General features: G+C 34.1%; 1 protein-coding gene across 1 annotated transcript; it reads right to left on the bottom strand.

Annotated features, from left to right (window-relative positions):
- Window positions 1–11,595: 11,595 nt before the first annotated feature.
- On the bottom strand, window positions 11,596–12,925 carry LOC133813868 (UPF0481 protein At3g47200-like). The gene has a single exon (XM_062246903.1). It carries the CDS (start codon window positions 12,922–12,924, stop codon window positions 11,596–11,598), a length of 1,329 nt encoding a protein of 442 aa, XP_062102887.1. The 5' UTR covers window position 12,925.
- Between the last annotated feature and the right edge of the window lie 1,051 nt (window positions 12,926–13,976).

The following is a 13,976-nucleotide window of genomic DNA, read 5'->3' on the forward strand; positions in this document are numbered from 1 at the left end:
TAACCACAAAAAAACATATGCCAAAACTGATTTTTTATTTTTTTATTAATACAAAAAAAAAATTAAATACATATTTACAAACATATCACATTTAATATAAAAAAATTAAAAATAGAAACATACATTATTAATATGATTTTTTTAAGTTCATACTTTAACTAAAATACATATATCACAAAATACAATATAAGAAATATTAACAAGCAAAAATAAACAAATACATATAAAACATTAAGATAAATAAAAAAAATACATATTCAAATCAGTTTTTTTAATTTTACAAAAAAAATTAATAAATACAAAAAACATATATTATAAAAATAACTTAAAAATAGTAAATAAAAAATCAACATATTACAGTGGGTGAAGTGGCTCCGCTCCGGCAGTGGCCCGGGACTCCATAGAAACAAAAAAAAAATCAATACATAAATAAAATAAAATAAAATACAAAACTATATTATAAAACTTACCTTAGGAGGCGGCTTGGAGGAGGAGGAGGGCGGCAGTGGTGGGCTCGCGGTGGCGTCAGGGTGGGGTGGGGTGGCTGTCAGGATGGGGTGGGGTGCCGTCGAGGTGGGTGGGTACGAGCTTTCGTCGAGGTGGGGCTCGAGTGGGGTGGGGTCACTACAAAAAAGGAGACTTTTTGCGCCGGCAAAAACCATGGAGTTTTTGCCGACGCAATTTTGCGCCGGCAAAGAATTGCGTTGTATCTCCGTCGCTAATGTCACTTTTGCCGACGCAAATATAATGCGCCGGCAATGGCCTTTTTTGGCGACGAAAAAATACGCCGGTGAAAATATAAATGCGCCGGTAAAAAAATCTGTCACGATATTGTGGAAAACACTTTTAGCGGCGCAATAATGCGCCGGCAATAGTTTAATTTTTTAGTGGCGCATTTTTGCGCCGGTAAAAGTGTATATGTGAAGGTAAGATTGAAACTTTTTGCCGACGTAATTTTGCGCCGGTAAAAGTATTTTTAAAATAATAATTTTTATTAAATTATTAATATTATTAATATTATTTTCAATATATTAATATTAATTAATAATTTTCAATTTTAATATATTAATAATTATTTAATTTTTTAGTAATATTATTTAATTAGAAATAAAAATAAAATTAAAATTTTATAAATAAATAAACAAAAAATTACAACTATTAATATTTATTGTCTCCACCAAACATGAAAATATAAAAGTAATTTAGTAAAATAAATGTCTCATAAATTAAATTTTAAATAAATAGAAAAAAAGTTCTACAAATGAGTACTGGCCGCCTCATCATTCCCGCCCCCGTCACCATCATCGTCCTCGTCCGAATCCTGGTCTGGTAAGTCAACAGTAAAACCAGGAGCCAATTGACCAACCTGCTTCAACAAAGCACTGAGCAGGAGATCTTGACGCCGTTGACGACTCTCAAGTTTAGTCGTATGCTTCTTTAGGTTCTGATTTTCTAGCATAATGTCCTGATTTTGCTGCAAAATGGTGTCCACTTCAGGTGGCAATTGCCCGGACATTTGAGAAGTTGACGAAGATGCTGCCCTCTTTGCGCCAATTGCCTTCAACCTAGGCAACCCCCCAAACCCTTTCTTATAACGGGAGCGGGGTCCAAGGACATCCGTGACAATATCCATATCAGGCGGGAAATGACCGTCGACATTATCGCCGACACAAGAAGCAGCAGATGATGCAGGGGCCGTACTCTGCGATGCTCGACGTTCGGTCATCTCATTCTGCACAATAAAAAGCACGTATTTCGAATTCCAATATAACATTATTTGAAAACCTAACTTATAAATTTTTAATATAACAACATATAAAATATAACTTTATTATCTATCTGCCAACATCCTATCATTAATGACTGCAGACCAGTGATTGAAAAAGAATGTAATTAATTTTGTTCCCGTATCAGGGAGCAAGTGGGCTAAAGTAAATTTGGTCATGAAAATCCATATCTGAATGAAAATCATGAAAATGTTGTTGATATATACGGTAGGTGCAGTTAATTCCATTAATGGGGAATTTACGTCTCCAAGCATATACATCAACTACATTTGCATGTTTTTCATTCAGATATGGATTTTCATGACCAAATTTACTTTAGCCCGCAAGCTCCCTGATACGGGGACAACATTAGTTACATTCTTTTTTTATCTTAGTCCACAATCATTAATCATAAAAATATTGGCACATAGATTATAAAGATTTCATTGTTAAAAATTTAATTAATAATTAATAAATAATTACTAATTGACAACAACCAATTAATAATTAATATTTATTAATTATTTACTAAACTTTTTTAAAGTTAAATGATCATAAATTAGTTAAGGTTATGCAACTTACATGTTTTGTCGCCGCTGCATCACTAATCCACTTATCCTTCTTCTTGTGCAGGTGCTCGAATGTGTCGATCATGCTCGGGAGCTGGCCAGTAGATGGGTCCATCTAAAAAAGCAAATTATTTAAACATTGTGACATTTATAATATTTTCGTAAATGTAAGGATATAAGTTATTATAATTTACGTGATCATAAACATGGGCAACGATGGATTTGGAACCGTGTCCTCCTGGTATGGTCATTTTAGCTCGAGCTTCTTTATTTTTCTTCGATATACGCTTCAAAAAGAAAACAGTACTCATTAATCTAAATTGTAATTTTATAATTAAAAATTAATGTAAAATGTACGGCATACCTGGTGAGAATCAGAAACCCAAAAATCACACAGAACTGCCCAATCAGAAGAAGTGATCGACACAAAAGGTTTTGACTTCGCTCTCTCATTGTCCACCTCTCCTCCAACATCTACCCAGTGTTTCTTCATCGTGTGGCGCCAATCAGTCAGATGTTTTTGCATTTGTCTTACCATGGCATCGTTGATTACTGGATTGTCTTCTGGATAAATGAATTTTTCCTAAAATCACAATTAAAATTGGAATTTGTTAAAATATTATGAAGATAGACAAAATATTTAATAATGAGTTATTAAAGGTTTAAAGAATGCTTACAGATAGTCTCTTTCGAATAACTTCGATATCAGCTGGTTTTACTTGTTCCCAAGCTAGTGTAGTTGGGGGTACGGTGCTACGCAAATAACGAGCCATAGAATTGTTGAACCACTTGCCGTACTTTTGAATAGCTTTTCCAGTTTCTTTATCAAACTCTACTTTCAAATGAGTAACTTTTTTGATGGCCAGCTCCTTCTCGATATTGGCACCGTAATAAGCTCCCCTGCCTCTCTTGGAGCCACCACCTGTGTCATTACTTGTTTCGGCCATTCTACATTAAAATATTCATTAATTAACTAATTCAAATTATGTATGTCTGTTGTTTTTTGTTATAAAATTAACATTTATTCATTATGGTATTTCCAAACCTACCGTATTCCGACCTAGTGGATCCCTTGGAGATAGTAAGAAGTCATGTACTTCTCCTCAGTTTTTTAAAATGTTTATCAAACATTTTAAAAAAATGAGGAGCAGTACATGAATACATTGTCTATCCCCAAGACATCCACTAGGTGCATCACTATTATTTTTTGTTATTGAATTAACATTTTATTACTTATTGTCTTTCCAAACCTACCCTATTCCGACCTAGTAGATCCCTTGGAGATAGTAAGCAGACATGTGCGACTACACACTTTTTCAAAATATTTCATCAAACATTTTGAAAAAATGAGTAGCAGTACATGAATACATTGTCTATCCCCAAGGCATCCACTAGGTGCATCACTATTATTTTTTGTTATTGAATTAACATTTTATTACTTATTGTCTTTCCCAACCTACCATATTCCGACCTAGTAGATCCCTTGGAGATAGTAAGCAGACATGTGCGATTACCCATTTTTTCAACATATTTCATCAAATATATTGAAAAAATGAGTACCAGTACATGAATACATTGACTATCCCCAAGGCATCCACTAGGTGCATCACTATTATTTTTTGTTATTGAATTAACATTTTATTACTTATTGTCTTTCCCAACCTACCCTATTCCGACCTAATAGATCCCTTGGAGATAGTAAGCAGACATGTGCGACTACCCATTTTTTCAACATATTTCATCAAATATATTGAAAAAATGAGTACCAGTACATGAATACATTGACTATCCCCAAAGCATCCAATAGGTGCGTGTGTACCTATATCTGATACTATCATTAATTAATGATAATAAATAAACTTTTCATTGAATTAAATAAAAAGTTACATACACTTGTTTAAATTACATATCACTGTCCTCATCATCACTAACTACAACATCATTACGAACATCACTATCACTATCACTATCAACTAGAGCATTATCGTCATCCTCATCGTCTTCATACTCGGCCAACGTGTCGTCTTCAAATTGAATGTCATCATCGACAACAAATTCATCTGAACCTTCGCCAACCAAATCATCAACGTTGTGCACTTCAGTGGCATTGACATCAACCCGATCATACTGAAGATTATCAAAAATTGGAAGTTCTACCCACAACTGAAATGAAGAAGAATTAACTTCTTGCAATATTGGTATATCATTTGTGGTCTCAGTATCATCAACATCGGAATTTGTGAAATCCCATACATTCCTTGGAATGTATTCATTAACGAGCCTCCAATCATCCCCATTTTTCACATCTCGAAGATAATACACCAACTTCGCTTGAGATGCGAGAACGAAAGGATAATCTTTATAACATTCTTCTTTCACATATACACTCGTAAAATTGGATTCCACTTTAATTCTACTTGTATTGAACCATCTACACTTGAATAGGACAACACTGTAACCCATCAAGTAGGACAATTCAATTACTTCTTCCAAAACTCCATAGTAGTTCACTCCTTCCTCACTTGGCACCATTACACCGCAATTTTGTGTTTTAAGCTTCATATCACGACCACGAGTCACAAATTTCACACCATTCACTATCATCCCTGGATATGAATACACGGTGCCGCTTGATTTGTTTGCGAGAGCATACAATTCATTATTCACTTCAGTAGGTGTTGACTCATGCAAACCGTTCACCTATCAACATTAACATTGAAAGTTAGTTTTGGATTGACTAATTGGGGTTTCAGAAAAGAATTGACTAATATACATACTCTTTCTTTGAACCACTGAGGAAAATCAGTTTCTTGTTGAACTTCAAGATTCAAGCCCCCCCCCGTCTTCTTAATTCATCCATATGCTCACTACAAATGAACAAAAAAACTATGATTTTGGCATTTACTCGGTATATAAACCAAACATCATTATTGAAAAAATACTAGAAAACACACCTAAGGTACTCCTTAATTTCGGCACAATTGTTCAAGATATACCACTCAGCCTTTTGCTTTAACTGCGGATTGAGGAGCATACTTGATTTCTTACCAAATGGACGACCAACAGCCTTATAAATAGAATATTCCCGATTTGGTTGGGATTCAACGCGATCGTCATTCCTCTCAGGTCGATTGAATCGAGTCTCAACCCCCCGCAGGTACATTGAGCAAAAGGTTAAAGCCTCGTTCACCACGTAAGCTTCTGCGATTGAACCTTCGGGACGTGCACGATTTCTTACATATTGTTTATAAACTCCCATCGAACGTTCAATGGGATACATCCACCTAAAGTGCACGGGACCGCCAAGAATTGCCTCTTTCGGAAGGTGCAAAACCAAATGCACCATAATGTCGAAAAATGCTGGAGGAAATATCATTTCCAACTTGCATAAAATGGTGATAATGTCTGTCTCCATCTTCTCAAGGTCTTTCACATTCAAAGTTTATGAACAAAGTTTTTTGAAAAAACCGCACAACTCAATAATTGGCTTCCGAACTTCAGGAACCAAAAACGACCTAATTGCGGCGGGCAACAACTGCTGAAACAACACGTGGCAATCGTGTGATTTCAGCCCAGTTATCTTGCCATCATTGACATTGACATTCTTCGAAAGGTTTGCAGCAAAACCGTCCGGGAATTCAACTGACTTCACAAATTCACAGAAAACTCGACGCTCCGGGACACTGAGGGTGTAACTGGCGTGCGGTTTCTTCCACTTGTTTCCCTCTTTGCGGAGGTGGAGTTTTTCCCTAATTTTCATGTCTGCTAGATCAAGTCTTGCCTTGTCAGTGTCTTTAGATTTTCCCTCTAAGTTCAACAAAGTTCCCAAGACACTGTCGCAAACATTCTTCTCAATGTGCATTACGTCCAAATTATGCCTCAACAATAACTCCTTCCAATAATCAAGCTCGAAAAATATGCTCTTCTTCGACCAATTAAGTTCAATCGGAGCCCTTTTGCGTTTCACACCACCAAATTCTTTGTGTTTCCCAGGATGTCTAATCTGCAAATTCTCTAATTGATTCAACACATCATCACCGGAGTAATCTTTCGGTGGTGGCCTGAGTTCCTTGTTACCATCGAATAGTGCTCGTTTTCTCCTCCATTCATGATCCATATCAAGAAACCTTCTATGGCCAACGTATGCAATTTTACTTCTAATCCCTATAGAGGGAGTTTCTTCATTGCATGTGGGGCACGCCTTGTACCCTTTTGTGCTCCACCCAGACATCATAGCATAAGCTGGGTAGTCGTTAATGGTCCACAAGATTGCTGCACGCATATTGAACAAAGTACTATTGTATGCATCTTGTGTCTCGACACCATTCACCCATAACTCCTTCAACTCATCAAGCAAAGGTTTCATATAGACATCGATATCTTTTCCAGGTGAAGAATGACCTGGAATTAGAATAGACAACATTAACAATTGTGGTTTCATGCACTTCCACGGCGGCAAGTTGTAAGGGACAAGTATCACAGGCCACATGCTGTAAGAGTTCCTCGTGTTCCCAAAAGAATTGAAATCATCTGTAGCCAACCCAAGCCTAACATTTCGAGGTTCGGCTGCGAAAGATGGGTACAACTCATCAAGGTGCTTCCACGCCTTACTGTCAGCATGGTGCCTCATCACACCATCTTCCTTTGGCATTTTAGAATAGTGCCATCTCATATCCTCTGCAGTATTTCTCGAACTGTACAGCCTTTTCAATCTCGGCGTCACCGGAAAGTACCGCATGACCTTATGGGCCACTTTCTTCCCGTTCCCACGATTATCTTGCCAGCGACACTCACCACAAACCGGACAGAATTCCAAATTCGCATTCTCCTTCCAAAACAGTGCACAGTCATGCTTGCAAGCATCGATGGACTCATATCCCAATCCAATACTCCGCAACTTTGCCTTCGCCTCATAGTTAGACTTAGGTAAAATTGTTCCGTCAGGCATAGCGTCGACTAACAATTCCAGCAAACCATCAAAGTAATGATTGCTGCACTTGTTAATTACTTTGAGATGCATCAGCTTCACCAAGAAGTTCAACGCGGAATACTTTCGGCAACCCGGGTACAGTTCACTTGACATCTCCTTAAATAAATTGTCATACTTGTCGCGATGTTGAGGATCATCTTGGGGAGGATCATTATAGTTTCCATGGGGAACGTCATCTTCAGCGTAAACATCCTCCAGGATATCCGCTATCTCATCTCTATCATGATCTCGTACCACAGCTGGTGGCGACGGCAGCGCCTCTCCATGGTAATGCCACACTTTGTAGGACTGTACGATGCCATTGTTGAATAAATGCATCGAAATTGCATTTATAGGCTGGAACTTAACATTCCCACATTTCTTGCACGGACAGCGAACCAAACCCCGATCATTCAACTGATTTTTGGCGATATCGAAGAACTCCTTAACACCATTTCTATACTCCAGAGACCAACGATTCCTCGCACTCATCCAGCTCCTGTCGCTCGCCATCTTTAAGCGAAATAATTAAGAAATATTAATAATTGTCTTAAAATAAGGGAAATGATAGTCAAAGTACTTCATGACTGTTTGTCTCCCTAATTATCACTAACTGATAATAATATCCTATCTCTGGCAAAAATAATTATTTATAGAGATATTTCCGGCTAAATTACTCAAACTTACAACTTACTAACACTTAAATGACATGTGACACCACATGATTGGTACACATTATTATTATTATTATTATAAATAATTTTTCATAAAAAAAAAACATTTTTTATTTTTTATTTTTTTAAAAAAATCCAATTTATTGTTTTCCAATTTAAAGGTAACAAATTTTTTTTTTTTTTTTCATTTTTTACAAAAAAAAAATCAAATTTGCTGCTTTTAATCAATTATTTAGGATTAAGTAAAAAATATATTTAATCTTAAATTATTGCTTAGATTTTAAACAAAATTACTTAATCTTTAATTGAAAACAAGTAGACAAAATGATAAATAGGAAGATTTTAATAATAATAATAATAAATTAAAAATTTTGAGGATATTAACAATATAAAATTAAATTTTAAAAAAAATGTATTTTTCATACTTAATCTTAAGTTGAAAAAAATTTTGAATTTTTTTTAAAAAAATGTAAATTTTATTTTTTTGTTAAATTAAAAAATATTTTAAGAATAATAACAAATTTTATCAATCATGTACTGCCACGTGTCCGTTGACTAGTCTACTTTAACATTTACTTATTTATTACTTTTAATTTAAAATTAATTTAATTATACATTAATCTCCATTTTGTAATTTTTTATTAAATTCTTTAATTTGTATTGGATTATTTACTTAATCAATAATAATTTTATTATATTTATATTTTATTAAATCATTTATATTTTTAACTTTTTCAATTACAAAACATCTAATATTAATGTTAAAATTAATTATTAATTATTATGATTGGTAATTTTATTTTATTTAAATTATAGTTAAAAATTATTTTTTTGATGAATTTTTAATTATACTTAAATTTTTATTTAATTAATTATTAAACTTTTATTAATTTTACTAACTCCAACAAAAATTGGGCAGCATAACGACTATATTTCAAACTATCCCAAAAATTTAAAAACCTACAAATTAAACACATATATAACCAGAATAGTCCTAGAGCAATATACAGAACATTCTCATAACATGCACAACATAAACCAAGATTAATAACATATATCAAATCTTTCTATATCAGTAACATCAAAACAATTTATTTAGTAAATATTTATAAACAAATAATATTTAATATAAAAAATATAATATATATATTTTTTTAATATACATAATCTAATCTATTTTTTAATATACATATTAAGCATTAAAATTAAAAAAATATACATTCTCAAATCAAATTTTTTTTAATAAATACTAAAATTATATTTTCTTTTTCATTATTAATATCATTTTTTTAAAACTACACATTTATTTATTTTATAAACAGAAAAATATAATTATAATAACAAATATCACACACATACATTTATATTAATCAATTTCTACAAAAATTTAACATTAAATAAACATATATACACACCCATTTACAGAAATACATAAACATATATCCATATACAAACATATATACAGATATATAAAAAAAAAAAACTAATTTAAGTATATATATATTCAGATATAACTAATATATATAAATATATACATATATATATATATTCGGATATAACTAATATATATAAATATATACATATATATATTCGGATATAACTAATATATATAAATATATACATATATATAAATATATACATATATATATATATTCGGATATAACTAATATATATAAATATATACATATATATATATATATAATCAGATATAAATATATATATAAACCGAAATATATATAAACATATATAAATATATATATATAAACTAACATTTTCACTTGTTTCACCGAGAGAGTTACAACACACCTATTCATAGGGAGAGAATAACAAAAAAAAATACAATTACAAAACATAATATTAAGAAAAAAATCCAAAAATGTTAAAAAATTTCTCATTTTATTAACCTTGAGAGATGCTTCAATATATAACTTGAGCCACAGCGTGGGATTATGGGACACCGGTGGTCGGAGACTATCACAGAGGAGAGAGAGAGAGAGCTTTGCTTTCACAAACACAGAACAGAAATGGGGAAGAAGGAGGTTGCGGCTGAGATATATCGTTAAGACTTTTGCCGGCGCGTTTCGTTGCGCCGGCAAAAGTCTAAAACTGCGCCGGCAAAAGTGTTTAAGTAAACCCTAAAGTAAAACGATGTCGTTTTAATTATCTCGACTTTTGCCGGCGCGTTTTTTCACTTTTGCCGGCGCAACGAAACGCGCCGGCAAAAGTAAGCCCACCTACTTTTTATTTCAAACGTGTAAAAATTTAAAAACACGTTGACTTTTGCCGGCGCGTTAGGTGAAATGCGCCGGCAAAATTTTGTACGCTTATCTTGAAAAATCTGGCATTACTTTTGCCGGCACAACCCCGACTTGCGCCGGCAAAAGTCATCTTTTCCGGCGTTAAATTGCGCCGGCATAGGGTTTGATTTTTGCCGGCGCAATTCATGAATTGCGCCGGTGAAAGTGATTTTTGCCGGCGCAATTCCGAATTACGCCGGCAAAGAACTGGTTTCTTGTAGTGGGTGTTGTCGGGGTGGGTGGGCTCGAGGTGGGCACGGTCTTTCGTCGGGGTGGGGTGGGCTAGGGTGGTGGAGGGTGGGGGTGGTGGTGGTGCCATTGAAAAGGGAAGAAGGGGAAGAGAAAATTGAAAATTGCAAAAATGGGGAAGAAGGCTCGGGCGGCTGTGGTATATCGTTATGACTTTTGCCAGCACGTTTCGTTGCGTCGGCAAAAGTATAAAAATGCGTCGACAAAAGTCTATCAGAAAACCCTAAAGAAAAACGACACCGTTTAAATAAGTATACTTTTTCCGGCGCATTTTGAGACTTTTGTCGGCGCAACGAAACGCGTTGGCAAAAGTCTGGCCACCTACCTCCTTAAAAACGTGCATCAAATTAATATTCACGTTGACTTTTGCCAACGCGTTAGGTGAAATGCGACAAAAGTCTCTTCTTTTTAAATTACCATTTTCTGATAAACTTTTGCCGGCGCAAATGAACGCCGGCAAATGACCTAGTTTTTGCCGGCGCATTTCACCACTTGTGCCGGTAATAGTTTTTTTTGCCGGCGCAATCAAAAGCTTATTTTCTTGTAGTGCAATTTGAAAGTTACAAAACAGAGGCTCGAGATTCAAGCAGCAAGACTGTTAGGCGTACTCTTGTCAAAAGAGGAAGTTATATATGAGTTATGATTGTTCCTTATTCACTTATTCACTTTGATGTTTGTTTGTTGTTTTTGGATAATGAAATGTACAAAAGGATAATATTATTAATTTCGTGACAACTTTTCTGGGTCTTGTTTAATTTTGGTACAATGCAAGAAAAACCATACCTTAGAAGAAGAGGGCGAGGAAGAGCATTAATTAAGAAAACTTTTTTTTAATATCCAAAACTACATGAAGTATTTATATCATGAATTACAATATTAATTAAGAAAAATAATAGATCACATGCACACGGCTTCATCATCAAATACTTGTCTCTCTTAATAAAGAGGTTATTTATTCCTTTAACTCTCCACGATGAGAAGCAAGAGACACAAAACCATATTCTCAGTAATTATATAAAAAGAAAAAAGTTGTTGTATACATATATATATATATATAAATATATATATATATTATCCTTTAATATTGATAATGGTAAACACAGTGTGTAATAAGATAAGAACGAGTACGATAAAGGCAGCATTGACTGAAATATTTAACCAAGGGTTTTTGAAATAGTCACGTACAAGCACTCTTCGATATCTGTTTAACAACCTTCGTTGGCAATATATGTAGTTGTCAACTTCATTTGTAAGCTGAAGATAATAGTTTTCCTTGACGTAAGTGTCAAGGTAGAGTCTGTTGAAGAATCTGGTGCCATCTTCAACATTCAACCAGCTAATAATGGCTCCACTCTTGATAAGTATTTGAAGATCTGTGTTAGTATTGATGAGGTTGTCTAAGAGAACAGCATAAGAAGTGACTATGGGCTCATAATTAGGGCAACACTGCTCCAAGCTGATGAGGTTTCTGAACACAGTTTCTGTGGTCTCTTGAACCAGGAGAGTTGGAATTGACAAGATTCCTTTATTCTTACAGAATTTAATGTCCAAAAGGGATTCTGATGCCAAGTCCTTCCGGAATTGGATTCCAGAGTCTTTGAGTTGCTCAGCTGAAAGCATAGGCTTCCATGCTAAACTTTTTTGTTTTCTTTTATTAGAATTCGAAACCAATAAATTTCTCAACAAATCAAGAATGTGTTTGCTTGCATGGTTAGGGTTAAGAGAAAGAAGAGGTTGAATGGACATGGGCGTGGTTGAGAAAATGGTACCAAAGAAATCAATGACAAGTTCAACAAGTGGCTTGGTGTCTAAGGGTGTAGTTTTGGTCAAGTCAAACAAAATCTCAAGCACAAACCAAGGCATTTGGTTTTCTAGCAATATGAGATCATGATGTAGAAATTGGAGCATACAAGACATGGAGAATATTGGGTCGTTTTCTTCTCTGAGATTTAAATATGATTTCTTACGCAAAAGCTCTATGATGAAGCAACCATCAAGCACCAAAATCTCCAAGAATTTATACTCACTCATACCAATTGGCTCGGCATAATACTCAAGAGCCTGTTCCTGAACATCTCTAAGAGCTTCGGTGAGATTTCTCAATGTTGTGTCTGGACTGATATGGTTACTGGGATCTATATGCGAAAGACGAGAAATAAGGCCAAGCAAATATTTGGATTTGATTTTTTCTGTTGGTTTTAAGGCGTGTTTGTCATGGTGGAAGGGACCAAAGGAAAATGCATTTGGTGAAAAAGCATTTTGATTGTGTCTTGAGAGAATGGTTGGGATTTTGAAGATGCTACATCGAGAAGGCATGGCCATCTCAACAGACACCTTTCTTTGCAAGTCACGTATCAAATCCTCGACATCTATAGCTTCATGATCTCCATAACCCGCCATGGAATTTGTAGCTATTATAAGAGGAAATTAAAAAAAAGTACAAGAATATATGATCATTATATAAGAGCATGGATGGGCAATATGTTATGATATTATAATGATCTACAATATGCAATAGATCATATCAAGTTTTATTTATGAAGCAAATTCTCAATTATGTGAAAAATCATACATAAATAACCTACGTACGTACCTCTTCTCTGATCAGGGGATTTCTTTGGAATAATGCTACTTCACTCCTACTACGAGTATTCTCTTGTCTATTTATTATATGAACTAGATCTGCACTACAATTTTTCAACTAGCTTTAACTGTAGAATAAAGTGAGGTACTTCAATGATTAATTAATTATTGTTGGAGTTAATTCGCCTTCACTTTAGTAGTAATTACCATTTGCTTTTTTTTTTTTCAATTAATTACCGGATTTGTTCTTTTTGTAGTTTTGCTTTGGGAACATTATTAATGCCTCTTTTTGTAGAATTTATACTTCACTTCACTGGGCAGTAAAGCAGTAATGAGAAGATTGACAGTCCTTTTTTATTATATTAATAAAAGAAGTACGCACCAATAGCGGAAAAAGGATCATTAGAAAATTAATGAGTAAGTGAACTAATAATAATGTTTAATTTATCATTATTGTAATAGTATTGTTATTAAGTTGTCCAACACCATATAAGGCGACATTTTATAGCTGGTTAACGATAACTATCATGATACTATTAAATTAAAATGTGTTGGTCTGATTGGTATGTCATTTATGGTTGAAATAGTATGGTGACATTTTATGGCTGGTTAACTGCCTACATGATAAAGAAGCTGGGTTCAAGAAGCTCCCAAAACTCGACGAATGTCATTTATGGTTGAATTAGTATAACTCTATTGTGTTCAGCTGGGTATTTTGGTCTAATTGTTGATTAGTTTGTTCTGCTCGTTATTTTGGTCTAATTGTTGGTTATTTTGTTATGCTTGTTGTGCATTTTGTTGTGTCAATTGATTATTGTTTGTTAGAAAATTCATCTTTCTCACACAAGTTTCATTTTGGAGTGTTATTC

Source organism: Humulus lupulus, chromosome 2 (genome assembly GCF_963169125.1).
Source record: "Humulus lupulus chromosome 2, drHumLupu1.1, whole genome shotgun sequence".
Lineage (NCBI taxonomy): Eukaryota > Viridiplantae > Streptophyta > Magnoliopsida > Rosales > Cannabaceae > Humulus > Humulus lupulus.